Genomic DNA, 27,539 nt, shown 5'->3' with positions numbered 1-27,539 from the left:
GTCAGCCCTTGGCGTAAGGAGCTTTGAGCGGCGGGGTTTAATCTGCTGCCTTTTGATTCGTCCACTCAGCTCACTTACCTCGCTACAAGTGCAGGCTGAGAAGTCGACGGGCAAGCTGATCCCCGTAATGCTAGAGATGTCTGGGAGGCTATTACTTTCCCGAATGTGAGGACAAAGTGAAAGGAACGCTGTCACTTGGAAATAAAGCTTCTCGGTGTGCGCAGAGCGGAGAGCGCAGCCGGGCTCTGTCCGCTGATCCGGGTGCTGATCCTGACGCACCCCGCTCCTCCGCTCTGGATGCGCGTCTCAAACTGGCTCTCCGGCTGTACCGCAAACCTTCACACCGACTTCTGTCCTGACTGCACTACTTATTCCAGAACTTCAGGATACAGTTTATAGATGAAAACTCGCTCGGACAGAGTCACTCTCCCTCGGATAAGGAGTCGAAGAAGGAGCCTGTCAGTCTCCGGCGCAGGGCGCGACACCGGCGACCATGTCGGACAACTCCACTGATTTCAGCAACAAGACGCAGCCGGTGGTTGCGGTCACCGACCACAATTTTCCTGCGCTCATTTTTGGGATTTTGCTGATCATATCCATCACTGGAGGAAATGTGCTTGTGTGCCTTAGTGTTTATTTGGAAAAGGCTTTAAAAACGACAACAAACTACTTCATAGTCAGTTTGGCATTCGCCGACCTGCTGCTGGCGGTGCTGGTTTTGCCACTGTTTGTTTACGCAGAGGTAAGCACCAGCTTGCCCCCAACACCTTTGAAGAAATCTTGCCTATAGGCTACTGCTGAGAGGCCTGCCGTAGAAGAGAATATGTTTGTTCTCGAAGGCAATTTTGGGTAGTTCTGATTATCACTGTTATGTCAAGAACACTGTAGATAACCGGGTTAGAATTATAAATAATAAAAGATGAAAAACTTGGCCTAATCTGAGCACATAGAAAGATGAGGATAGCCATTTAAATCCACCAGGTTCACAGAACAAAATAGAGGAAAGAACATCCCGTACTGAGCCGTGATACTGCTCACCTGTACAATGCTACAGCGGCGGTAAAGGTCAGGCATTTTTTAGAACTGGAAATGTCATATTAGTTATCCGGACTGGTCCGCGCAATATAATTTTACAAGTTTACAGCCTGTAACTTCAGCCTTTAGTAAAGTGACAAGGAATCTATCTATCTATCTATCTATCTATCTATCTATCTGTCTGTCTGTCTGTCTGTCTGTCAGTCTGTCTCTGTCTGTCCTCATAAGGCTTCCCCAGAACTCTTCCTAATTAGTAACATGTGTTATGTAATTACCTGTGCTATCTGCTGCAGCCGCTTAATCTAGCCACAGCCACTCTGGTGATTCGTCTCATGCATTCACTTGATGATGGAAGTCAGTCTCAAAGTCAAAATGCTTTTACTTTCTTCTGATCAAAAGTCAATGGAAGAGCCTGCAACAACAGCAATGTGTTTTTCAATGTGGCTTGTTTGCTGTTTTTTCCCCTCTGAACAGTGTGGTGTGGCTTAAACACAAGAGGATTAGCAATATTCACACTGCTGCACAGATTTGGGTCTGCTAATGAGTTTGTGTGCATGTGTGTGTGTGTGTGTGTGTGTGTGTGTGTGTGTGTGTGTGTGTGTGTGTGTGTGTGTGTGTGCGCGTGTGTGTGTGTGTGTGTGTGTGTGTGTGTGTGTGTGTGTGTGTCCAGTTCCAGGGAGGAGTTTGGTCCTTGAACATGCTGATGTGTGATGGCTTGATGACCATGGATGTGATGCTGTGCACTGCATCCATATTCAACCTCTGTGCCATCAGCGTTGACAGGTATGTGTGTGTGTGTGTGTGTGTGTGTCTGCTGCACTGGACAGTGCAACAGACACACACACACACTTTTGAGATGAACAACATCCATAAATGAACTATACATACAATACTGTGGTTCAGTATTTTGATGATGAGTGGACAAAGATGCATTTAAAAAAAAAGAAAAAAAGAAAAAAAACTGAAAGGATGACACTGTTCAGAGCAATCTAAATATGACAGCTAATGAAATGTGTGGAACAAGTCTTTGCTACAGTCATGTGGTAATGGAGCTCAAGCAAAGCAAAGGAGTGGGTTTAAGGGGATTTCACAACTATTCTACTTTCACATGAATTTTTACAATTTTGTTTTCAGCTTTAGAGTAGAAGACTAAACATTAGATTAAATATTAAAGTAAAAAGAGTAAGAGTTAAAGAGTAAATGCATTTTGAAATTTAGTAGCATAACAAAAAGGGGTCTGAACACTTAACTGTGCTAAAGTTTTCTTCATTAAGAGTAGAACCCCAGTTCAGTTCAGTTCAGTTCAGTTCAGTTCAGTTCAGTTCAGTTCAGTTCAGTTCAATTCAGTTCAATTCAGTTTAGTTCAGTTCAATTCCTAACTGCCACATCAGTTTGCAGTTGATGTGGCAGATTCTCAGTTTGAGCTCCTCGGTGAAGGCGATTTATTTATAACCTGTCAGTCTGCCCTGTTGCTCACTAAGTGACAAGACGAAGAAGTAAACTAAATTTGCACCTGACAATTTTTCACATAAAAGCCAACATTGCAAATGATATAATATTTATTTTCCAAGTACATTTTTGAATCATTTTAATTTTAATTGAATTTTGACACAGCATTCACTCCAGCGGCCTATATATGCCATTTATGTAAAACCTTTTAATAACTCAATTAAATATCAAGCTTCTCCTCTCCAATAGCTCAAAATCTGATGCTGTCAGAGGAACAATACAACGTGAGACTAATTAATGGAGAATTCAATCAATCAATCAACCAATCAAACTTTATTTATAGAGCACTTTTCATACGGTTCAAAAAATAATCCAAAAATGTGGTATGTATATTTTGCTTTGGAGCAAAAAAGTAAAAAGTATAAATGAGTAGTTGCTGTCACTGACTTTCCATTCTGAGTTGCACCATAATACACAAATACACTTCTCTTTCAGCAAAACTACATTTTCCTCAAATACTTAAAAAAAAGAAACATTTTGGTGATGGATGAGAGCAGAACTCTTTTCCGTATGATGTGTCTCTATGTCATTTCTTGTCTTATGTTTTTGCAGATTCATTGCTGTTTCCATACCGCTGAATTACAATCGCAAACATGTGGACCATCGTCAGCTGATCCTACTGTCGGCCACCTGGCTGCTGGCCCTGGCTGTGGCCTCCCCCGTCATGTTTGGCATCAACGACGTGCCTGACCGGGACCCCAGTGAGTGCAAGTTAGAGGACAACAATTATGTGGTTTATTCCTCTGTCTGCTCCTTCTTCATCCCTTGCCCCATAATGCTCCTGCTGTACTATGGTGTTTTCCGCGGCCTCCAGCGCTGGGAGGAGGCACGCAAGGCCAAGCTCCGGAGCAGCATCGAGGCCTGCAGGAAGCTGCAGCACGCAGCAGCAGCCACCGCCTTCCCCCCTCTAGTGGGCACCATCCCCGGCCCTCTCCCCATGCCTTTACCCAGAATCATAGAGAGAGACTTGGCCCAATCACGGCTGGAGGATATAGATGATTTAATGCAGCCGGAGACCCCCTACCCCCGGCAGTACAGAGAGAACTCTGTCCCTATGTTGACCCTCGGCCAGCAGCAGCAGAGGAGGAAGAGGGCAAAGATCAACGGCAGGGAGAGGAAAGCCATGAGGGTCCTGCCTGTGGTGGTGGGTAAGTGAGATAACTGTCTTGCCCTCCTCCCAGCAGATCTTATAGGACTCACGCCTACGGTCACTTTCACACCTGCCGTGTTTCCTACAGTGGAACCAAACCCCGATACATTCACCACCTTTGTATGGTAGTTGAGAACACCTTAATTGAACCCTGAAGTGCATCAAAAATTCAAACCCAAGTCTGCTTGAAAGAGGTTGTGAACTCTGAGCTGGTTCATTTGAAGTGAGGATTTTATCATACACTTTCCTCTCTGACCAGCAACAAGCAAGCACATCACTCTGGTTAACATATGGTGGTCTGCTTTTATTTGAGCTGTGTGAAAGTGAAATGAACCAAATGAAAAAAAGCAACAATGTATCAAATGACTGTTAGGTGTGAACTATGACTCTGACTGTAGTTCAGAAGACTTCCTGGGGTTGTTTGGTAGAGGCTTGAGGACAGCAGACTGGCCAAAGGTCAGGGGGTGGCAAGCTTGTGAAAGTTTGCTGCTACAGACCCTGGCAGGGTTGGCAGGTGAATGGCTGATGGTGGTTGATGAAGTGAGGTGAAACTACAGAAGTGATTTTATCTCCTACTGAAAAAGAATGATAGAGGAAATTGTATATAAACATCCCATCATCACAATGGAATATTCAATTTTACTTGTGTCCACAGAGGAGATCATGTTTTTGCCTCAGCTAGTTATTCATTTGTTTGTCAACAGGATATCTCAAAAATGGATTCTATGAAATTTGGTGGGCAAAAGACAGATTTTCAGATCTGGGATTTCTGCCATTACATGATTAGCATTTTTTTTTTAGCTTTGAAAATAACGGAGAACGACACATGATTCCAAATCTGATGGGTACTTGTAGGGTCGAGACAACAATTGAACTTAAAACTGAAGAGACAGCAATGATGTGTATAGGTGTACGAGCATGTTGGAGAATTGTTAAGCTTTTAGAGCTTCTAGTCTGCCCGCTAAAAAAAGAAGAATGCAACACATTGTATGTAAAGGCCCCATTTTTGCTGTGGTACATTCACAACTGAAATGTCAGATGAGGTCACCAATCATTTGCGGTTCAGTTAAAGTTCACACAAGTTCAGAGGGAAAGCATTTGCTATTCTTAATGTTTCTTTCTAGCAAACGTGTGTGACATGGAGAGTTATCGAGTGATTATCATTCTTTGGATTGACCTGGAGATGCCGCCATCTGCGACACAGCAACACAATAAAACAAGACCATTACATGAAAGAAACTTCATAATTTGTCCACGTGTCCCCCCTTAACAGCAGATGACCTGATTAGACTAAGCACTTACTGCATATATTTGCATATTAATGAGGGAAACCTGATCTTGCCCTTGTGTTACTTGAAGACAGTATGTTGAAATAGATGTAATTGCTCATTTATGCATTAATTAGTCTAATTCATGACCACATTACCATAAATAGTTATGTTTAAGCATGCATACTGATTATGGCAAGACATTAGGCAGTTTAAATGCCTTTTGTTCATTAGGGCTTCGTTACTTCTTTCAGTGACTCCTAAGACCCAAGCAAACTATTAAATGCTCCTATCATACCAGCATTCCTCAGCTCCGGGCTAACCTAGCTGTAGCCTTGATTCACACTTGACCTTATTAACCCAGGCCTTAGAGTTAGCCCTGGGTTAAGGACTCACACTTGAAAAAGTGCAGGCTTAATGTCTCCAGAGCACTTACAGTTTTGATTGGACAGCAAGCATTCTCATGTTTTTGTTTTAACCTTGATTCTCAGTGCAGACCTCAAAGGCAGAATGAGTTGGATTTCCCTAAAAAACAATGTATTGACTCATACTAAAATAATCCCTCTCAGTCATCACTTATGACCCCACCAGAAGAGTGTGTTGGTGTGTGTACCTGCACAGACACTGCCTATATTTTCTTGTTTTGCTGAGCTTGGGACTCCTCTGGCCATCAGCCTTTGGGCAGTGGGTGTGTAGCTCCCAGCCAATAGCAGCACACAGTGTCCGACTAATAGCACAGCATCCAATAGAAAGCTACGAAAACCACAGACGCAGACCATGGACCACGGACCACAGAAAAAAATCAAATATATATCAACAAGAGTGAATCTGCAGTTGGCAGGCACTGAAGGAGAGGATGAAGATGAAGTGCTATGTGATGTTGGTGGGTCAAAGTTGTTTTTCCTAGGACAGCGATGTCATATTACATCGATAACCCTACTCTGGATTGGGGTTTAGTACGCCCTGGGCTAAGGGTGGGATTAACTCAAATAATAAGTTGCAGCTGTGAAACGACTTTTAGCCAAGAACGAATGGAGGTCTTAGCTCAGAGCTAACAGGAGTCTTATCCCAGGGCTAAGAGCAGTGCGAAAGGGGCTTAAGTAGTGGTATAGTGGAGGGTATACTCAGGTACATGGATAAACCCACCTTTTTTTTTTTTTTTTTGGGCAATTTACAGTGTACCCACCTATCAGCCAAAAAGCCATTTAAATATATAGTAGAGCATATCCACTTCTGCACACCACTGGCCTTAAATGCCTCTTTATTCTAGATTGTCTGAAGAAAAATTGTATTGTTTATGATATTATTTCCATTCAGGATCCATAAAGAGCTCAACTGAGTCGTTTGTTTTCCCTCTTTGACATTTAGCAGCTCATGAGCTGAATTGGTTTAGTCATGCACTGAGTGCCACATTGATGAGTCTGGTTGTGCTAGCAGATGGATATAGATTTTCAAATTTTAAAGAAAAAGACACTTTTGAGGGAAACATATCGTTTTCTTGGGTTATAAGGTAGCAGTGCATCTGAATGTTTTGACATTTAATGAGCTGACATTTGATCATGGCCACCCAGTAATTTGAGTATCTTCTGAAGCAGAACATGGAAGTAAAATTGCTGCTGACTAGATGAAGTGTTGGGTGCTTTGGGGCTGAATATATCAATATGATAATTCTTACCTTGTTCACAAACTGCAGTGCAGCAGCTGTCAGCAAATAACTTTCAAAAATGTTACTTATGGGGTGCCTGTTAATCAAGATAAATAGCTAAGCAACCTTCACTCACTCAAATTTTATGTCCCAGGAGCATGTCAGCTACTGAATATGGTTTTCTGATTTTTTCATTATTTGCAGTTTCTGTAAAAGGGTTTATTGTTGTAGAGTTTGGGTAGCAAAGTAGGCATTACTTTAGATATCAATGCCGTCATGCGACATGAATTACCGAATTCTAGTGTTTTTCCAGAACAAAAAATACATTTGTATTAAAAATACACCTCAAATATTCACCTTCACCTTTTGTTTCTTGTTGTGCAGCACAGACAGTTGTGTGGCTGCTGAAGCTAACAGAGCTAACGGAGGTCTCTCTAAGCACTGGGATAAAAGTGTCACTTCTGGCTGAGCGTCTCTCACCAACCAGCGTCATTATAGCTCAAAGCCTTCAATCCAATTATTATGCAACACCTGATCTCAGTCGCACCATATCTCCCATACATAGACCAAACCACAAGTTGAGATCCATTCTGATTCGTCCATTGTTTCGACCAATGACCTTAGAGAGATTACTTGACTTGATTCTGTAATTGGTGCCCCAACATATAGAAGCAGAATTCATATGATAAAAGCACCTTACATACGTATATAATCACATTGTGTACAAATTACTTTGTTCAGCAGATTTTTAGCCAACTTCGCTTCAGACATGTATAGCAGCACGTGACAGTAGAGCTCCAAGCCGTCCAGACCACTTTGTTGTATCAGTAAAGACTTTCTGCAGAGCAGAGCCTCAATTACAGACAGCAAGCCTGTCCTACATACACACTACACTGTCATCAACATAGTATACAGAAAAAAAGGACAAGCTATGGTCTGCACTGGAAAACAATAACATGGTTCAAAATTTTAGCCTTTTGCTGGAAATTTTCTCTACCATTTTCAATTTTCAAAAAATTTTCAAAAGTTTGATTTTGTTGCTCAGTTGAAAGGGTCCAGTACTTTTTTATACGAAGAATACCAAAATAGTGGATGGAAATATGCTAATTTTAAAAAATGCCGTATGTGCATTGAGTACACAGCAACGATATTCCATAAATTTGAACATACAGAGAGAAAGTCCATTATTCTCAAGTGGTAGCTTTAGTATTCTGAGACCAAAAAAAATTAAGTACCATTTTCAATTTCCCATATATTTTAATTGCTTTTAAAGGCTTTCAGGAATCTTTCTTTGCTCAGAGCACCTTCCACATAGTGAGCAGAATAATCAGTTCACACCAATATTTACTTTAATACAGTATTACAGTGTTACAGTGTTATGCATAAGAGATAACCTGAATGAATCTTATGCATAAGAATGAAGGCGGGATGTCCCACTGACAATAAGGTTGTAGCACTTTATGCAAAATCTTCCAACCTCTTGGTAAGAAAAGTATATAAATCCCATCCATCATGCTCAACACAAAGCTAATAAATCACACGTCTGCAGCAACCACTTCATCAACAGCATGAGGCGACACCCATGAAAAATAGCTCCAGTTTCTCCTTGATTCAGTGACACGGTTATTCATAGCCCTACGTGATCAGGGGAACTAAGCTTATTAAGTTGAATGATCATCTCCAGGGGAGGAGAGGTGTGGGTTAATTTCCTCCCCCTGCCCAAGATTGGGACCCAGTGCATTACAATTCAGCTGCTTGGATAGGTTCAAGCAGAAGCATCATCAACAATTGTTCATTGAGGCGGAAGTCATCTGCAAACAGGACTTTGGCAGCTATAAGTTATGTTTTCAAATTAATGTTGTAAACCCACAGCAAAAACAATTCATCCCCTGCGCTCCCTCAGTCTATACTGGTCGGAGAAGTCTATTAAAATTTGTCTGATTGTGCTTTTTGCTGCGTCCTACAGTAATTGTTCCGTCTGCATTCAGATCCTTTTTTGAAACTCTATCATGAAAAACGAATGATTTTCTTATAATAGGGATAAAAAGGGTATAAACAAATTAAAAATGTATTGAACACCCCAAGCAGTAATATGCCTTGAGTTAAAATTAGATGAGGCAGTGGCATATTTGACACACTACGTTGAATTATGGGATTTCTGCACCTTGCATGGACAAGAAAGATACAACTCTATTCGATGCATTTCTTTTTTTCTGTTGGGAGGAGAGAGAACATTCATTCATTAGGATGAAAAGGGAGTTTTATTGGAGGTGAAGGATGGAAGTAGCCTGGTTAACACTAGACTTCAGACCATCTCTCCAGGGTCTGGGATGGATCTTGTCAGCTTATTACACAGATCAGGTTGTGCCTTTGCTGTCTCACACTGGTTGGATATCTCTAGTTTGAAACTAAGAAATCATAGTCACTGTTGTAGCTGATGGTATAGAAGGTTGAGGGGCAGCGTGCACTCAGTTGATTGGTAGGGAAAGGGTGCTGCGAGTTCAAACATGAGAAACAATCTAAACTAGAGCTCACATTCTGAGAGAAAACTGCTGAATGAACAGAGTCAATCCAAACTAAGAAATGACTGATCAGAGATGCAAGAAAATGAAAACTGTATTTTTTGGTATTTACTGTTAAATAAGTATCTATTGTGACATAGAAAAACTACCAAGGTGAGGCACTCATTTTTGTTTCATTGTGACTTTATTAAAGCAAAACAAACCATTTCCCACCTGGATCTCATTTTCCCTCTTTTTTCTGCCATTATTGTGACTGATTCTGAGCAAAATTTCATCAACTGTTTCACAACTGAGCTACTTATCATGTTTGGTTGGATGCGGCTCTCTAGTGATGTCCTAATGGGCCACACTCACTGTCTCTGTGATAAGACATGTAAATGTTTAATTTTCATTTTAACCAACTTTTAGTGTTTATTTTGCACTAGTCTACACAGCAATGTGTGGAAGGCAGCCGCAGGCAGCTAGAAAAGAGGAATCAAGAACGTGCTAAATCAATGACCACTCAATTTGTTGAAAAAGGCAGGTTTCTAATGCCTTGGAGGTTGATTTTTGATTAACCATTCCATTGACCCTAAAGGATGCAAGCAATATGTGAAAAGCTCTATACAGTAATGAAGGAGATGGCTGGTGTAGAAATTGGCATGATGGAAAACAGATGGAAACCTATAATACACTCATCAGAAATCCAGTTTTTATTACATGGACAGGTCCAAGTAAAAATGTTCAGAGTGATGCTTTAAAGATATGGAGGGAGCGATGAGTATTTCACCATTGTCTGTAACTCGATTTTTTATGTCTTTACATTTTCTTGCAGGTTGCTTCTTGTTCTGCTGGACTCCGTTCTTTGTGGTTCACACAACCCGAGCCCTGTGTGTAACATGTGCCATCCCGCCCAGCCTGATGAGCACCGTCACCTGGCTAGGCTATGTCAACAGCGCCCTCAACCCCATCATTTACACCATCTTCAACACCGAGTTCAAGAAGTTCTTCAAGAAATTCCTCCGTAGCTGCTGCTGGCATACGCTTTCCTTCAATAGACAATGACCCAGTGAACTGATGGAAGGATATATCTGGAACATCTAGTCTATGAAAACACCAACATTGTGGCATACCGATGCTGATAAACTGACACAGGATGCATTCCTAGTCTAACTAACTATGTTAATTGCCAGCTCTGTGCAAACATCTGGACGTGGGCACTTTAACCAGACAGAGAAGGATCATCAATATTATCTGCCTCAAAGGAAGAATCCATCCTGAAATACTTTTTTTTAACATTGCTAAAAAAAAATGGTAAGGAACACTGCATTTCTGGATCCATTTTATCATTTGTTATTGGGTGTCTTTTTCTTATTTCTGTGGATAACTGGCCAAACGTATGTGAGCAGTGCCGGGAAGGAGATACTTACGATACAGCGGACTCATGCAGGGAGAAATCCTTTGTAGAAGACACAGACAGTAGCCTCAATAGACTGGAGTGCAATGCAGCCACAAGTGTTGTGTAAGGGGCTTCTCTTGGTCTATAGCCACTACTCTCTTACTCTTCCAACCTCAGCCAAGGTCAACAGCTTCACATCCGCTTGTCTAGGTATTGTCGAAAGTCACAAGACATGTTTTGAGAAAAAGACAAACAGCATTCTTAGAAACGTAGGAAATCACCAGCTGAGGGGGAAGCAGAAAGAAGGTGGCTGCACCAAATAACTGATGGAATGCACTGAACATTACAACCCCATGTGATCTAATGGTATTAGAGGATGGAGGTGGATTTTTCCTTTAAGGACCTGCAGGATTTGCTGCCATGAGATCTGAAGAGTAAAACCTGAAGGACCAGCAACGTCTAGAGACAGTCAACTCCCCAGTCATGGACACACACTGGTCAAATACTCAAGGAGTCCAACAGGAAAGCCACAGTAAGCTTTGAATGTCATGGCACTGCACTGTGACGTCTGAAATAAGGTCCATGGCACCTTACCTTGGATGTTTAATTTAATTAATGTACTGGTATTACACGATGCATGCTGATAAAACACATTCATACAGCATTCTGTAGCAATATGCCTTAAATGTTGAATATTGAAGGAAATATTGTCCATTCTCAAGCTGTAGCTAATACCCACAGCAGTCAGATTCCACACAACACTGACTGATCTGATTTCAGAAAAGACTTCTTTCCATGAAAACAGATGATCTTGCGAGTTATCCAGTTGTAAAGACATGATGATTAAATGGAGAGACAAAAGGGCAGATTTCACAACTGTTTACAATATCCTGCGCTCATAATCGCACATAAACAAAACGTCTGAAAATCTTCAGTAGGCAGTCATCAGTTTTAACACCTGTCACGTATCATAGTTTAATTGGTGCAAGTGATCACTCGCATTGTGGAAAACATGAGAAAAGAGGTCATCTTCTACTTAATTTGTGATGTTACACTAATTTACTGAGAATGAGCGACAGTAAATGGAGAGCACTAAGAAAACAAAGCCAATTATGGATCAGAATTGCTAGAGTTGAAGAGTTTGATTCCAAAATAAGATCCCCATCATTTCAGAAATATGACCACTCAGAAAGATTGTTTTCATTTTTCATCACAGAATATTATTTTAAGATTTGAGCTCATTACACAAACATAACCACAGCTTAAAGGATGTTATAATGGCTTCGTTATTGTGAGCCATGGTCAGGTTATGGTAATATTTTCCCCCAAAATGTATGGATAACAGTGAATGAAACCCTTCAGCTGATATAACAGAAAGGTCACTTGTCAGCAACTTCAGACTGTGTTTTGATGACGTTGCATTATAGAGACTTTGTTCTCTTGTCAGCTTCTGGGGGAAAGTTGTTTACGCTCCCAAAGTCAAATATCCTATACCACATGATGGTTTCAGTTGAGTGACATTGTCATTTAGGCCATTACTGCCTGTCACAACAGTGTGTATGCTTGGTTATTGACTGTGCCTACTGTACGCCATATCCACGTTTTATGTGGAAACCTTTCTAATAAAGACTATCATCTTTCTAAAACTTCTCCAGAGTATCATCTATGTTCTGCTTCCTCCGCTGCAAACTAATTAGCCTTGTTTGAGGCGGAAGGGTCGATGTGGCTAGACTATCCTGTCTTTTAGCATTAGGTAGTTTCATGAACAAGTTCATCTCTTGCTAAGCAGACAGAGACTGAGTCCCAAATGGATTTTGATTTTAGATAGCTTGTGTTAGGACAGAATTACTGAACCAAGCGCCTTTTTCACAGTTCAGTGCCCATTTCAAAATCTCATTTATGCAGCAAAAGCGTGGACGATTTCTGCCTCCCTAAGAGACACTGGCAAACAAGTATGGTTGTCTATAAAATGACAGAATTGGAAACAGTGTTGTGGATTACACCTGATTAGGTTTTTGAATTAAAGTTGAAACCTGAGAAATGTCATACCATCAAATGAAAACAATACACCCTGAATACTCTGTCAACTTGAAGCTTCAAATTGGAAAAATCAGGTGGCATGTAGAGCCCTATTACCTCCTACTCACCTATTTGGTGTTACCATATTTAAAAAAAAAAAAAAAAATGGCAGTGTTTCTATTCTCACTAACAACACCGCTGAAGCTGGAATTGCAGGAGGCTGTGACTGAAATAAATAACCAAATAAATAACCAAATAAATAACTCCTGCCAGACACAACTACGTGTCGTAAACTAAACGCTGGGGTGCCACAGACAGAATTAAAATTAGACAAGGCTTAAGTGGAACAGCTTTGTAGTCTTGTGATACTGGTAAACCAATTTCCTTTTACCAAGTTCATTTGTCACAATGCAATGCAAAAAAGACAGTTTACTTTCGTTCCTGTACCTGTGGATTAGCAGATGTCTTGCTTCAAAGAGAATGTGTTTATTTTTTTCTTACAGCTGGTGGAAAATCACAAACTTGGGTAAATGCAGTGTAAATGTAGAAATGCTCTCATGCACAACCCATTTAAACTGGTTTGTCCTTTTTACAAACATAAGAGGAATATCAAAACTGTTTCACATGTAATTTCAAACTATGTTACAGGTCTTTCCATGGTATTTGGTTGAATGCTACTGAGCTGCTTTGGAGCTCCATCCAATGAAAATCATGAACTGGGATTGCATCATCATTTGGGATGTAACAAATGGGTTTGGTGACATAACAACAAATTTACTTTACAACATGCAACAAATTGAATGTAATGCTCTGAGTATCATCGGCCTTACAGAACAACACAGTTCCTTACCTCACTATGAAGTGCATAAGAATTTAGGCCAAAATAACAAAAACTGGCAACCCAATAAGGGAGGGTCTGCCTTAACACATATTATGTGAGTGCTCTAAAATGCTGTAAATTTGACCGGTTATCATTGACTCATGGATATATTTTTAAGACACACACAGAGATATTAAGATGACAGCAAAATTCTAACTTGAAGAAGAATTTTCTTTAAAGACCTTTTTTTTTAAGTAGCAGCACTGAAAATTTGTACAGAGCAAGTGTGTCTAAGGAAGGCTGAAGGAGTGATGGATTAATGTGAACATGTAAATTGTGATCAGTCAATCACAAAAGTGAATGTCAGGCTAACACTTTGTTGGATTTGACCAAGAAATTATAACAGGTCAGGGATGGATTTAGAACGAGAGAGGGAGCAAAAGCAGGACATCTTGGGCATGAAATGATGGTACATAGGCCTTGAAATCCATTATTCCTTTGAAAAAAAATCTATAAAACAAGGCCTATAAAGTATTTTTGCCATGTGAATGTAGTTATTGGACAATAAAGAAAACAAGAGGCATGAGTACCTTCAACTGAAGATAAACAGATGCGAATCTCATAGCCTGCAACATTACTCAACATACGTGGCCAGTAAGAGCTCACATTGATCACATATTGATCTCCCTGCTCAAATCAATCACCGTATCCGAAAGCTGGTACATTATCTGCTGTAATTGTGTCCACACTCAACTAAAGCCACCAATGACAATTTGACCCAAGTCATCATAGTGCACATGACGCGTAAGTGCATCAGGCACAGGACCCACAACCCATGACCCCAATACTCGATATTGCCTTTGCTAATGAACCATTTACATCAGCAACAACAGTCACCATTGTATAGGACATCCTTTACATATACTCTTTTACACATTCTCATCCATCATTTTCAGTTGGATTAAGCTGCAGTTTTTTCACACCCATCTTTTATCCTTGACTTATGCCTCTTTACACTCTAGTCATTTGATATTTTTGTTATAAAATGGTATTTTTTTAACCTCTATTGTCTTACAATTATTCTCTTACAATTACAGTTTGACAAGAACAAATTTAAAGGAAAAGTCCACAGCTGAAACAGGAGCTACTGGCAATGCACCTTCATATTCCTGTGTCCACCTTGGTGATTTAATTTGTATTTTTCTTAGTCCTGTAGATAACTGGCCAAATGTAGACACAATACACTGGCACATTTCCAATGCACTTATACTGCAGTCACAAAGCAGAAATACTGAAAAAGTAATCTTTAAAAAAATGAAATGATTAGTCAATCCACATAATTCTGATAATGATAACAATATATCCCAATCTCATAGATAAGGCAGGCTGACAAGGAGGAAAATGGGGAACACGTCATTGCTAAATTACTCCTTGAATACAATGCACTTCACAGATTGAACATAAATAATTGGTTTTTCTTACAATGTCTGATTGCGTTATAGACATCCCATTATGACATCATGTGCAGCAGAGGACTGACGCTGCTGGGCGATATCAGGATACTGTTATAAAATGGTATTTTATTGCAGCGGGTCAGTTTTAAACTGTTGCAATCAGCAATCAGAACAAACTTTCTTCATCTCCGATTGAAGGCTGTGCATTTCATGCATTTTTGCCTCTTCTAAAGACTTCTCTCTGGGTGCTGACTGACATAAAATGCCACTAGTTGTGACTGTGGTAATGTACTCCTTGAGAGTCTGAGTGTATGGTGAAAAGACAACATTCAGAGACTTTGCATAAACCTAAGCTTCAAATTCAGTGACACTTCTTGACCTTTCTGTTTGAGGAGACACCTCACGTTTGGATTTCCACTCACATTTGTTTATTGAGAAAATCTGACAGCGACTCTGGCTCAGTTTATATGCGGTGTTCCAAACTCCTGTGATCCTGTCAAAAACAGATTAGCCGTCTCTCTGACAGTGACTTCTTTTATTTGGTGGTGATCAGTGCCAGGACTTGAGGAACAGAGTTACACAGCATCCTGAGTATCCTAACATTGTTAGCAGCAGTTCCCTTTCAAATCCACCACTGGGTAGGTGACAGCTAAACAATTAATTTCCATTATGCAGAAAGAAATCCTTTGGCTCCCTCTGTTGGCAAAATATGGATATAAGGGTTCAATTGAGGGTACCTTTCCATGTCCATTTAAGAACCTTCAAATGAACAAGTGCATTTCAGAGTGGTGTGGTAGAATAAACTGTGTGGTTTTTCATTAATGTCATCCTCTGTCTCATATAAATCATTTACCCCTCATTGCTTGCACTGCATACATTTCAAGAGAGAGACTAGTAAAAATCTAACACTGTACAAAACTTCCTTTATAGGTCCACATGCATACAGTATTGGGAACTAACAAATCCCCTGCTATTTCTCTCAATGTCTAGCAGCCAAAGAAAATGAAACAACTGATTTTTGTGCACACTGTGTGCTAGCTGTGTTTGATTAATCTATCAATAATCTATGTTGTAGTGATATCTCATTTAAAACATTTAAATAACAGCATGAAACAAACAAATTAACAATTTTGTATAGCAACATTTGGTTTTGTGTAGCAGTGGCAGTTTCCACTTACGTCACAAATAGCGCTAATATTTCTATAGGTCATAAACTGATCAACCACCATGAAATGCTCACAACAGATCAGGTGGATTTAGTCCTGGAGCCGTGGTGTTGGTAGGTACTGAGTCATGTGAAAAAGGTCCGATCTCGAGGCAGAAATGGTCTCAGTCTTCTGACTTTCCTTGAACCTGCAAATAAAACATATACATCAAAAACTAGAATATTACTGTGCCTGTTGAGGAAGTTTCTATGCAACAGTTTTTACGCCAGCTTCTTTTCAACATTGTACCTTGCATGGAGCTGCACCTCTTTGGTAAATAAACCAACAAAAACAGGAAGATATTATGATGTATAGCCAGCCAAATGACCGGTGGCACCTCTGATATCAAGAATTCAGAATCTAAGTGTGGTAGTAAAAAAAAAAAAAAAAAAAAAAAAAAAAAAACATACATTCATTTTTTCAGCACTTGCTGCCATTAGAGTGTCCAACTCCTGCGTCCAGCCGAGGGCGTCAACCAGGGCTCGCACTCCGCTGACCACATCCCCCAGCTGTACCACGTCATTATGCCTCGAGCCTCCCCAGGCAAACGGTCCCACCAAATCCCTGTTGATGAGCAGACGAGGAACAGAGCCACGCACAGCTCCTGATAGACTGGCAAAGGGCTCCACCTGCAGCGCAAAGGATGAACAGCAATTCAAGGTCACACAGACAGTTGTTTGATGACAGCATCGAAGGTCAGTGAAAACCCTGTTTCCTTTTCCTAAGACACTATGGCTGAATTTATTCATTCTGCAAAAATTATGAAGTACAAGACTGTCTACAAAATGCTGCATTGCTTTTTATGTTTGTTCTGATCCAAGCCACACATCCTGACTCAGGGAGATATATGGTGAATTACAAAGGCAAAACACTGTCAACATTCCACTTCTTTGCAACTTTAAAGGTGAAGACACTCACCTCCAGAGAAGTGCCCATGATGATCAGCAGGTCTGCCAGCGGGAAGTCTGTGATATATTTGAAGAAGTTCTGTGGGAGCTCCTCTCCAAAAAAGACAATATCAGGCTTTACCACTCCCTTACAGGTTGGACACTTGGGCACCGTCCCCTTCATCACATCTGGCTGACATGAAAAAGAAGTCATGTAAGGATAACTGCAGCCACAGTGAACACTGAAAGCATTTTCCAATGTGCCCCCTCTAATTTCTAAAACATTCTGCAGAATTTTTACATTATTTATCAGGTAAACCAGTACTTTACATTCACTTTACATTCACCACGACTTGAAGTACCGTTTGAGATAAATATAAAAAATGCATAACAAAAATTAGGACAATGTAGGTTAACCTTGGGCCAACCTAATGTGCACTCACACGCAGGTCCTCCCCTTTATAGTTCCTTCGGCAAACAGTGCAGGTAGCAGTGGCAAATGTGCCGTGGGCTTCCACCAGCATCTCAGGAGGAATCCCTGCCACTTGATACCAGCACACACAAGTAAACAAGCATGAGTGTGTGCCTGCGCACAAGGTTAATGACTGTATGCCCACCTGGAATTGAAAATAATGCAAACACTTGTGTATACTATGACTTAACATACATCTCTCCAGCCCGTCGATATTCTGTGTGTACATCCTGAGAAGCTGACCCTTCTGGTGAAGCAGACGTACAAAATAGTGGGTCACATTTGGCTGGTAATTCCCTGGATACAGCTCTTTGGCCAGGGCAAAAAATGGATTAGGGTTATGATGGAAAAAGTTGATCTCAAATATGGCCTCTGCGTAAGGCAGGTCGTACTGCTGCAGGTTGTCATAGAGACCGCTGCCTGGGGATCTGTGGGGGAATAAACACTTCAAACACACAACCCCAGACAGACTGGAATATGATAACAGGAAAATAAGGACGGAAAGCCACATGCAAACTTTTTTGACCTGAAATCTGGGATGCCACTAGGGGTGCTAATCCCAGCCCCCGCCATCACCACAACCCTCTTGTATTTTCGCTCTTGGATGTTTTTAGCAATATCCTCCAGGGTCTGCTGCTTGACATCTGCACCGCCACCTCCAGAGAAAAGTCCTCGAATCCCATTCAACCAGGGAGACTTTAGTCTGTAAAGAAACAAAACAGGCATAACTCTTCATTATCAAGACACACATACATGCATGTGTTTGACCTGAGGGATCAGAGTCAATAGTTATTAATTTGTAGCAACCTCGAGTCAGATGGGGATTTACAGATTTGTGCAGGTACAACAGGTGGATACTTATGGAACTTATTATTAATGGTTAGTAACTTGACCACTGGGTTGTCATGGATTTTTAAATGATGCTAATAATAATAATAATAATACACCTTATTCTTATAGCACTTTTCTAAAACCGGTTTACAAAATGCTTTCCACAGAGCAAGAGAAACAGGGCAAAAAACACAAACAGTAACAGAGCACAAAGGCCACAGAACAAGATTAAAACCAAGAGAAGCGATTATCCAAAAGCCAGTCTTTAAGTGTATCTTGGGAAGTAATTTAAAGAAATAATTTACTCTGAGCTCTGCCTAAGAATCATACGCTGCGCTCTGGCTCATATGGGGTTAAAAGGTCTGAGATGCAGCAAGATGCAAGCTTTAAAAGTGATTAGTAAAACCTTGAAATTGGTTCTGAAAATGACAGGGGAACAATGTGTAGACTGATGGAATAACTCTTGTCTATGTTTGGTGCCTGTTAAAACACTGAAGCTGCACTGTGTATGAGGCTGCAGGCAAAATAAGACTTTTTCACTGAGGCAGGAGTGAAGGGTTTTGCTGTGTTGCCACTTTATTAGGTACACAGTCCAATACAATCAAATACAATCCAATACAACTGTTCTACCATAACGCTTACTTTTATGATGTCTGTAATGCTCAGGTTTTACAATTTGCAATTAACATTCGGCAGATGCTTTTATCCAAAGCAATGCACATATGAGATTTTTATACACCAACAAGCAAAGAACAATTCAGGAGAGAACAATGACATCAAGTGACACAAACCTCCAGTCGGTGCTACAGGGCAGTGCAAAGAGGGAATATATAGAGTGCAAAAAGTGGAAAAGGAGGAGAGCATAGCGGCAGTTTTCTTTTTTGTCACAGTAATAGAGGTGTTCATTCAATTCTATGTTTGGCTTTGAGCTCACAGATAGTGGTGCTGTTGTACTGGACTGTACTTTACTGAGAGGTGTTTCTAATATTCTGTCCCCCTCATGTATATAAATAGGGGAGGACAAAAAATTAGAAACACCTCTACCTCTATAACACCTCTGCATACTACAACCTCAATAACCTCAACATATTATTTAACATACACATTCTCCACAATGTCAACATTATAAGCTTTATTAAAAAGTAACATTTATGGCAGAACTGCATTACACTGAATATCTGAGGATACCTGAGACGAGCTGCTGAACATGGAGCTGGACATGGACTCCTCTGACCAAAGCCTATCACTCTCTCGTGATCTATAGGGGGAAAAATAGGCATGTGTCATAATATCATCCATTCATACTTCAAATACAACACTGCTTGAACTCAACTCAGTCTACTGACCTTTTACAGAGACGGCCCTGACTCCTCTTGAACACAGGCTGCGATAAAAACATAGTCTGCAGCTGACAGGTAATGTTAGTGAGCAGCTCAGTGCAGAGGCCATGGCTCAGCTGCAACTCAAACACAACTACCCACAGCTACTGTTGGATCCTCATCGTCTCTCTTCAGCACAAGCAGAAAGCTTAAACACGGATGCTGTCAGCTGTTAACTATCTTCTCCAGGTGAAATAAGGTTGCGCCAGTACCTAAACAGTGCCTGCCTTCCTCCTGCAAATGTCAGTTTGTTATTGTCTTCCTTTCACCTTTGACCTCATGACACAATTACAAGCAATATCCTAATGTCTGATACACACACAGCAACTAGTAATTAAATTAATTTTATCAATTTTTATCGTTAATTGTCGATTAGTAGTTGATGATACATAACGTAATGGATAAAGTATAATGTAAATAAAATTTTAGTAACGCCTCCTTAATTTCCCGTCATTCTTTGCGACCGGACCCGCAGTACAGAGGGAAGTACAGGCTAGTTGACGTTAGCTGTATCGCTATTTCAACAACTACTCTGAGTTTTCTGGTCGAAAACCCAAACTTCACATTGTCGCCACAATGAAAGATGTTACCGGGTACCTCAAACAGCAGCAGAGCAACAGCTCGACGCCGGAGATGGCAGCGGAATGGCACACACTGGAGGATTTATACAACAAAAAGTAAAGTGTACACAACCAGCGAACCGCTCTGCTGTCGCTAGCTAGCGTTAGCTCTTTCATTGGAAGTGCACGCTGAGTCATGCATGGAGCTAACAGCGGCTGTAGCAGCTCAGGGCTAGCTAACCCACTACTACTCATACAGCATGTTGTCAGAATCAGCTTTAAAAAAAATTACCATGTGCCAAGGACTTAGCAACAACAAAAACTGTTCTGCTCCTTGTAACGTCGATATTACAATAGGACTTTGGCAAATGAAATACAGTTTGCCACCGTACACAAGTTAGTGTAGCTACGTTAGCTTCACTGATGAAGTGACTTGCCATTACAGTGACTAGGACAGGTTTATGAACACACTGGCAACAAGCACGAAAACGTTTGTGTATGTGGTTTGTACAAATGTGCAACAGAACATTAGTTACTGGAGTGAATGGTGAACTGGGGAGCTACCATCACAAACCTGTCTTCTGTGATTGGTGTAACCTCCAAGTCAAAGTACAATCAAGTAAAGTATTGTGAGCAATGGTATTTTGTGTCTAACTCAGTAAATCACTCAGTAAATCTTAAAGCTGCTCTCTGATTTTATTGACAGGTTGTGGCATCAGTTAACACTGAAGCTTACAGAGTTTGTCAAAGATCCTTGCTTCAAAACGGGAGATGGCCTCATACAGGTAACTGCAGTACAATTAGTCACCTTTATGTTTGATTATGTCCTTATGTCCATTATGTCCTTTTGGAAAGTTCAGTAAAGTGCACATACAAAAAAAAAATCTTACAATTAAATTAAAAAGAAAGAAATAAATGATCAGATATCAAGTGTCTAAGGTTTTGAGTTATTTATAACCTTTTATGTGATTAGTCATGCCCAATGAAGTCATGAATTGTGAAAGTCAGGTTACATTTGTAAAATTTAAATTAAAAAAAAAAAAATGAGTTCATAAGGTACACTGAGTTTCTATTAAGAGATAGAAAATGTGAAAAAAAAAAAAAATCCCACCACACTTCAGCAATCATCAAAATATTTGAATTTGTTTTGCTGAAATGTTATGACCATATATGAACCGATATTTTCCGATGCAATATTGATTAAAATTCCTGCCACTTTAAGTGTACAGTGATAGTAATTGTTTTTACACACATAATATAATATACTGTCACTGTCCAGATACTACTGGAAGTCACTGTATACGACTGATGTCCAGCAAGACGATATCGTCAAATTTATTATGATCCTGAACATTTTCACACCTGACTGTGACCTTGCCTGTCCTGTTTTCCTTTTGCAGCTCTATGACAATTTCCTCAGCGACTTTGAACACAGGTGTGGCAAATTTGGTGCAAGTATTGGCACCACACATTTGAGTATTTACCTCTTCCTTGTCTGTTTTTTGGTGCTAATTTAGTATTTCTGCTCCTCATACAGAATCAATCCACTGTCCCTGGTAGAGATCATACTCTATGTTGCCAGACAGATGCCAGGTAAGAGCAGCTGGATCCAGGAGAGAATATTTCTCTATGGAATGCTCTGCTTTTTTTCTTCCGTATCTGGTGGTGTAAGTAAATGTTCTTGCTTCCAGATCCTAAAGATGCCATCACTTTCCTCGAGAAGACCAAGGAAAAGGTAAGCTGTTCTAGCAATACTGGTATATTGTGTATAGCCGTAAGACAGTTTTTGGCACCAGGGACTCAAATTACAAACTCCGTTTTTTTGTTTCTGATCTATTCCAGGTGAAAAGCAGTGAAGAGGCCGTCATTCTTTGTAAGACATCAATTGGCAGTCTTAAACTGGAGATCAACGATCTTCCAGCCACAAAGGTATAAAACCCTCTCAATTCTGTAATCTCTACCTTTATAACACACTGACATAAAACTTGCCCAACTCACCTTGTTCTGCCCCTTTATTCCTCACAGAAAATCATTGAAGAGGTTGAGGAAATGTTGAACAACTTGCCTGGGGTGACGTCTGTCCATGGCCGCTTTTATGACCTCTCAAGCAAATATTACCGCATCATTGGAAACCATGCCGCTTATTACAAGGATGCTCTGCGCTACCTGGGATGTGTAGACATCAAAGATTTGCCAGGTAAGTCAAAACTCTGTGCACACTGCCTGGTGGTTCTCTGTGTTCTGACTGATCAACAGGCGGTTTGAGAGGCTCTGATTGTACTTGAAATAGTAAAAATAATGCAGTTTATTTAACAGTTTCATTTGATCAATGGCTTTCTGGATAGTCAAGGTCACTTTCCAGAATTAAGGGTAAAAAGAAAGATTAAAGCCAGAATATCTATATATATTAAAGCCAGAGTATCAATATTAACACAGGGGAGATATGAGAAACTAGAAGATCACAGAAACATAATATGTAACACTGATTCAAAATAAAAACTACATGGGAAATTAAAGGAATTTGAAAGACTTGGAAAAGAGTGGATCATGTTGAGTTACATGACATTAACTGATCCAGGTAGTCATGTCCACAAATTAATATCTGAATATTCAACACCCAACAGAGACAGAGAAGCAGGAGCGAGCATTCACATTGGGTCTGGCTGGACTCTTAGGAGAGGGAGTCTACAACTTCGGAGAGCTGGTAGGATTTTGACTTGACATTAGTTTCTCTGTCTGTCAGCTAACAATGCTCTCCGCACTTCTTTCATCAGCATTTTTCAGCCTTGAAGTTGTAGTAATGAGTGTTTCTGCTGTATGCCTTGCAGCTGATGCATCCCGTCTTAGAGTCACTGAGGAGCACAGACAAGCAGTGGCTCATCGACACACTGTATGCCTTCAATGGAGGCAACGTGGAGAAATTCCAGAGTTTCAAGTCTGCCTGGGGCCAACAGGTTATTAATAACTGCATAACCACAGCAGAATATAATGCACTGTGTCATAAAAGACTGAAGCAGTTTGTCCAAATCACATTTTAGCAGTAAGAAAAGGATTAAATGCATAATATTCAGTGAGGTATATAGGTTTACTTATTCTGTTCAAATGTCAGAGAGTTTTATCTTCTTTAGACCACAGCCAGTTGGTACATCTGATTTCTAAAGAGGTGTTATCATGTAGTATCTACAATTACAACTATTTGCTTGCAGTATGCATTTACCTGGTAACAGGTGAACATCTAAATAGTATCTGAATGATAAAAAGATTGTTATTTATGCATGCACTCATCTTTGATTGCAACAGTCTTATTTATTTTTATCTCTCTGTCCTAGCCGGACCTTGCAGCACACGAGGCAAAACTGATGCAAAAGATCCAGCTGCTATGCGTGATGGAGGTGGGGAAAACCTTGACACACACACAAAAAAAGAACTCATTAACTTTGAGCTGTAATTTCTTCCAGGTACAGATAATATAATGCAAAGCATGGCAGTCGGTGCTCACTCTGTTAAGACTGACAGACGAGTAACATCAATAGACTGGCCTGTAATTTGCTCCGAGAATGGTTGGCTTCACCACTTGTCTACACTTCATAAGTGACAGATGAGCACATCTGTTTTTACTTGAAAGAATGATCCTGAGTGTGAATGTTTAATAACAAGAACATTCAAGCACTTTTACATTAAAATATGCCCTTCTCTTTCCAGATGACCTTCACCCGTCCTGCAAACCACAGGCAGCTGACCTTCCATGAGATTGCTCAGAGTGCCAAAATCCCCGTCAGTGAGGTCAGTTTGACACTGAGTATACTTAATCAATACATCAATAAATGTCAGTAAAACCATTGACAGCGATTAGCGTGGCTGACGGATTACCACAAGGAAAAAGGCAATTTCTGCATTTTATATTTGTGTGTTCATACTTAAATGGACTGCTGTAAAGATTGCATTTTAGTGTTTAAATTTAGGCTTTTAAACATGCACTCATGTACATCTACAGTGTGCATTACAACCTTCAGAATCTTTGTCCATCACACTGTCGTTTGGTGTAATAATGTGTTTGAGGTTGCCTTGTGGGGTGGGGACAGAACTGTGGCTTTGCAGGAGAATGTGCAAAGACTTGTGGTTTGGAGCACTGACTGGGAAAGAACCCATAAAAGGGAAGTCAGACCATTAAGAGGTGAAGATGCTTTTTAATTGTGGTTTTTGTGTCCTGCTGCCCTGCAGGTGGAGCTTCTGGTCATGAAGGCTCTGTCAGTGGGCCTCATTAAAGGCAACATCGATGAGGTGGACCAGAAGGTGCAGATGACCTGGGTGCAGCCCAGAGTGCTGGACCTGCAGCAGGTTAATACTCACTTCTCTCTTAGATTCACATTCAGTCAGAGGAAGGAATATGTTGTGGTTTGTGTAATTGGTTGATTAACCATCATGTCTTTAATTTAACATCAGTTTTTGCCATCAGACCTTACTGAGAAAATGTATTTTATAGTTTCATTATTGCTGAGCAATAGTAGAAAATATTACAATGTTAAGGAAAAATTCACCCTTAAACATTTGAAAAACACTTCAGCGTTGCTGACTTACTTTTCTGGGCCCACTTTGTTGTTTGGTGGTGTGCTACAGAGGTGAACAGAAATGAGTTTTATCAAAGATCAAACACAATTTAAAAGTTAACAAATTAAAGACTTTAAATTCATAGTAAAAATTAGATGCATAGGTGCTATTAGACATTGTATTGTCCACTTTTGTAACAAGTATGCTTATGTTGGGGCAGGAGACAATGAAGGTAATTCAAGTAATTTTTTCTTAGTCTCACCCTGTCTTTTGCCTTTTGAGCGGTGTTTTGAGAGTTGTGTTTTTTTGTGGCAGCCCCTCAAAATAAAACAAAAGGTTTTCAACTATCAAAAATCATAGATGAGATGTCCTTTTGTACAAGAGGCAGAGACCCACCTGTTTTTCCACTGACAGAGCAGAATGCAGTGCAGCCATAAGACAAGTGTTTCTAGTAACTGTCACTTTCAATTGAAAACTCTGTTGCTATCAGTCCTGCTCTCTCCGTACACACATACACCGCAGCTGGATGCTGAAATGAATGTTGTCTTGGTGTGGCTCAAAGGCATACTGGGAAACAGGCAGGATGAGGCAAAGCGTGTACACCAAAAAAAGGAAACATCATCATAAAATAACTCGTACTCGTATAACTTCGTATTTTTCTTTTTATAAGCAGAAATGCTAGCAGACTAGTTCAGCCTTCCACTTATATAACACACCAGGTATCACAATTAACTGATCGACTGCTTCACCAAGACCTTCCCTGACTCCTCCAGATGAAGTGTCACAGATACTATTGATTTGTTATCATCAAGCATCTGCCACCAGATCCGAAGAGATTTTCTTGTGAATGTTCCTGAGACTGCAATTATTGACAGATTCTTTCAATATTTGGTATTGATATGGGTTGTGGTTAGGCCACTGGCACATGCTCCTTTTTTGTGAAGTGAACAAATGAAGCAAAATCAGTCTCTGTACTTTTGGGTTGCATGTCAAAGGTAAATGAATAGGAGCAACTTTGAAAGTGAGCAAGCATATTTTAACAATGTTGCTTGCTTGTTAGCATGTTGGTACATGATTTGTACTGTTTATGTGAGGAAAATCTCATGTTTCTTTTTCACTGTTCAATGCACTGTAGCTTCTCACTGTTGTCAGCATCTAAGCCGTGCCTGTAGTAGCTCAGAGGACGCTGATTGGTCAAGCCATTTTGTAGTTTGCAGTGACGCTCTGGTCGGAGTGTGTTCAGATGGTCTTGTGAGTCAAACCAAAAATGAACTTATGAGATCAGATGGCTGTGTGAAGTTACTTTAAAAAAAAAAAAAAAAAAAAAAAAAAAAAAAGTGTCTCAGTTCTCCCCCAAAGGCAGATAGTGCTGAGCTGCAAGGAGGAGAATTCTTGAAGTGTCCATGCAGAGACCAAAGCTCACCGGGGCTGTTGAACACAGTGGTGGATTTTTCCTTTTAGAACGCTTTTTATGTAGCATAAATTATTTTTTTTAAATTTATTTTTATTTTTTTGCATCAAGTTCCCATCTGTTTATACAACAGATACAGATCCGTCAAAATCAGCTGCTGATAACAGGGAACATTTGCCTGCCAAACATATCTCGGGTTTCAGAGCTGCTGCACACACTCTGCCTCATGAATCTCCTCAGTTGTCTAAGCCTCAGCATTTGCTTGCTGTTTCAGATTAAGGGTATGAAGGAGAGGTTGGACTTCTGGTGTGGCGATGTGAAGAACATGGCCATGCTGGTGGAGCAGCAGGCCCACGACATCCTCACCTGAAGAGCTTCTCCTCCCGGCCTGGTTCATCCACACAGGAACACAAACGGAAATCTCACCTCATCCCCCAGCTACGAGGAGTATTGCACCCTGTATTTTTTTTTTTTTTTTCACTTTTTGTATTTTTTTTCCCCTCTATCTCTGTTTGATGTCCATTCTTTCTATGTTACTATAACCATTCATCACCAAACCGTAAATTACATTGTTGTATTTTACAAATAAAAAAATCTGGTTTGAACATCCTTACATCTTGGACTTAAAATTATTGTCTTTGCATAATAAATAAAATATGCCCAGACTACAATTATGTTGACCTACACCAACATGTATTGATTTTTCTCTTAATAATAAGCAACTTTGTTGCAATTTCTCCATCATTTGGTTGTAAATAGAGAAACTTTTTTTCATTTGTCAGCTGGATGCAGAAGCAATCAACAGGAGAAATCAACAGCAACAAGGAGAAAAAGATGGCAGAACATCTTAACATCTTAAGATCTGAGATATTTATATATAGATAGATAGATAGATAGATAGACAGACATTTAAAATGCTTTCTTTCACAAGAAATTCTTAATAAAGAACAGTGAGGTAAGTGAAACAGTGAGGGAGTAACATTTGAGATCAACCTTCCACTAATGGCTGCCTGCATATTTGTACACCATCTTTCAAAGTATTGTCAGCTCATAATGTCATTTTCACCTATGCTAATGAGATTAATGATAAATTTAAGAGATTCAGGCTGTGTTTGCTGGTTTACATTTTTCAGTCCTAGTGTGCAGAATGTGTAAAATATATTCTTGCTGTGAATACATAATTAAATGTGTCACTGATAATTGAGAGAAGCATTAATATTGAGACATTTTTCACTATAGTACCAGTACTTAAAATTAATTCTTATTTTGGCAGAGAAAAACTCAGACAAATACTATTTTATTTATTTATTTAACTTCTAGATTGGATTATTTGCAAGAGGTTGCATGCCCTTGTTTTTACCATTGGATCAGTTTCTGTTCTTTAACTGAAAATGTTGACACTCCATATAGAATAGTGAAGAACTTACAGATTTTTAACGATCTTTA

General features: G+C 40.0%; 3 protein-coding genes across 3 annotated transcripts; 2 read left to right on the top strand and 1 right to left on the bottom strand.

Moving 5' to 3' along the window:
- The first annotated feature begins 450 nt into the window (after positions 1 to 450).
- On the top strand, positions 451 to 10,420 carry drd4b (dopamine receptor D4b). Its single transcript, XM_030047992.1, has 4 exons — positions 451 to 742; positions 1,706 to 1,818; positions 3,097 to 3,692; positions 9,944 to 10,420. The coding sequence occupies exons 1-4, from the start codon at positions 494 to 496 to the stop codon at positions 10,171 to 10,173; spliced, it is 1,188 nt and encodes a 395-aa protein (XP_029903852.1). The 5' UTR covers positions 451 to 493; the 3' UTR covers positions 10,174 to 10,420.
- A 4,175-nt stretch (positions 10,421 to 14,595) lies between these two features.
- On the bottom strand, positions 14,596 to 19,854 carry sirt3 (sirtuin 3). Its single transcript, XM_030047951.1, has 8 exons — positions 19,542 to 19,854; positions 19,384 to 19,453; positions 17,891 to 18,067; positions 17,560 to 17,792; positions 17,336 to 17,436; positions 16,924 to 17,085; positions 16,416 to 16,634; positions 14,596 to 16,153 (listed from the first exon to the last, which is right to left on the bottom strand). The coding sequence occupies exons 1-8, from the start codon at positions 19,642 to 19,644 to the stop codon at positions 16,130 to 16,132; spliced, it is 1,089 nt and encodes a 362-aa protein (XP_029903811.1). The 5' UTR covers positions 19,645 to 19,854; the 3' UTR covers positions 14,596 to 16,129.
- Positions 19,855 to 20,035: 181 nt separating this feature from the next.
- On the top strand, positions 20,036 to 26,706 carry psmd13 (proteasome 26S subunit, non-ATPase 13). Its single transcript, XM_030047938.1, has 13 exons — positions 20,036 to 20,251; positions 20,841 to 20,919; positions 21,535 to 21,569; positions 21,672 to 21,727; positions 21,826 to 21,869; positions 21,977 to 22,063; positions 22,160 to 22,331; positions 22,759 to 22,838; positions 22,963 to 23,088; positions 23,464 to 23,526; positions 23,837 to 23,917; positions 24,356 to 24,472; positions 26,368 to 26,706. Exons 1-13 carry the CDS (start codon positions 20,151 to 20,153, stop codon positions 26,461 to 26,463), a joined length of 1,137 nt encoding a protein of 378 aa, XP_029903798.1. The 5' UTR covers positions 20,036 to 20,150; the 3' UTR covers positions 26,464 to 26,706.
- The last annotated feature ends 833 nt before the right edge of the window (positions 26,707 to 27,539 follow it).

The sequence above is a fragment of the Myripristis murdjan genome, chromosome 3 (assembly GCF_902150065.1).
Source record: "Myripristis murdjan chromosome 3, fMyrMur1.1, whole genome shotgun sequence".
In the NCBI taxonomy this organism is placed as follows: Eukaryota; Metazoa; Chordata; class Actinopteri; order Holocentriformes; family Holocentridae; genus Myripristis; species Myripristis murdjan.
The sequence above is the reverse complement of the archived record's forward strand: the minus strand, read 5'-3'. Positions and strand labels throughout refer to the sequence as shown.

Excerpts from the sequence above, each read along its gene's own strand:
- sirt3 (XM_030047951.1), bottom strand. The coding sequence starts at position 19,644 with ATGGCCTCTGCACTGAGCTGCTCACTAACATTACCTGTCAGCTGCAGA. Across the intron at positions 18,068-19,383 it reads TGTTCAGCAGCTCGTCTCAG|ACTAAAGTCTCCCTGGTTGA; the intron begins GTATCCTCAGAT and ends GTTTCTTTACAG. Across the intron at positions 17,086-17,335 it reads ATAAAGGGGAGGACCTGCGT|CCAGATGTGATGAAGGGGAC; the intron begins GTGAGTGCACAT and ends TTTTCATGTCAG.
- psmd13 (XM_030047938.1), top strand. The coding sequence starts at position 20,151 with ATGAAAGATGTTACCGGGTACCTCAAACAGCAGCAGAGCAACAGCTCG. Across the intron at positions 22,839-22,962 it reads TCTACAACTTCGGAGAGCTG|CTGATGCATCCCGTCTTAGA; the intron begins GTAGGATTTTGA and ends TATGCCTTGCAG. Across the intron at positions 23,089-23,463 it reads AGTCTGCCTGGGGCCAACAG|CCGGACCTTGCAGCACACGA; the intron begins GTTATTAATAAC and ends TCTCTGTCCTAG.
- drd4b (XM_030047992.1), top strand. The coding sequence starts at position 494 with ATGTCGGACAACTCCACTGATTTCAGCAACAAGACGCAGCCGGTGGTT. Across the intron at positions 743-1,705 it reads CACTGTTTGTTTACGCAGAG|TTCCAGGGAGGAGTTTGGTC; the intron begins GTAAGCACCAGC and ends GTGTGTGTCCAG. Across the intron at positions 3,693-9,943 it reads GGTCCTGCCTGTGGTGGTGG|GTTGCTTCTTGTTCTGCTGG; the intron begins GTAAGTGAGATA and ends ATTTTCTTGCAG.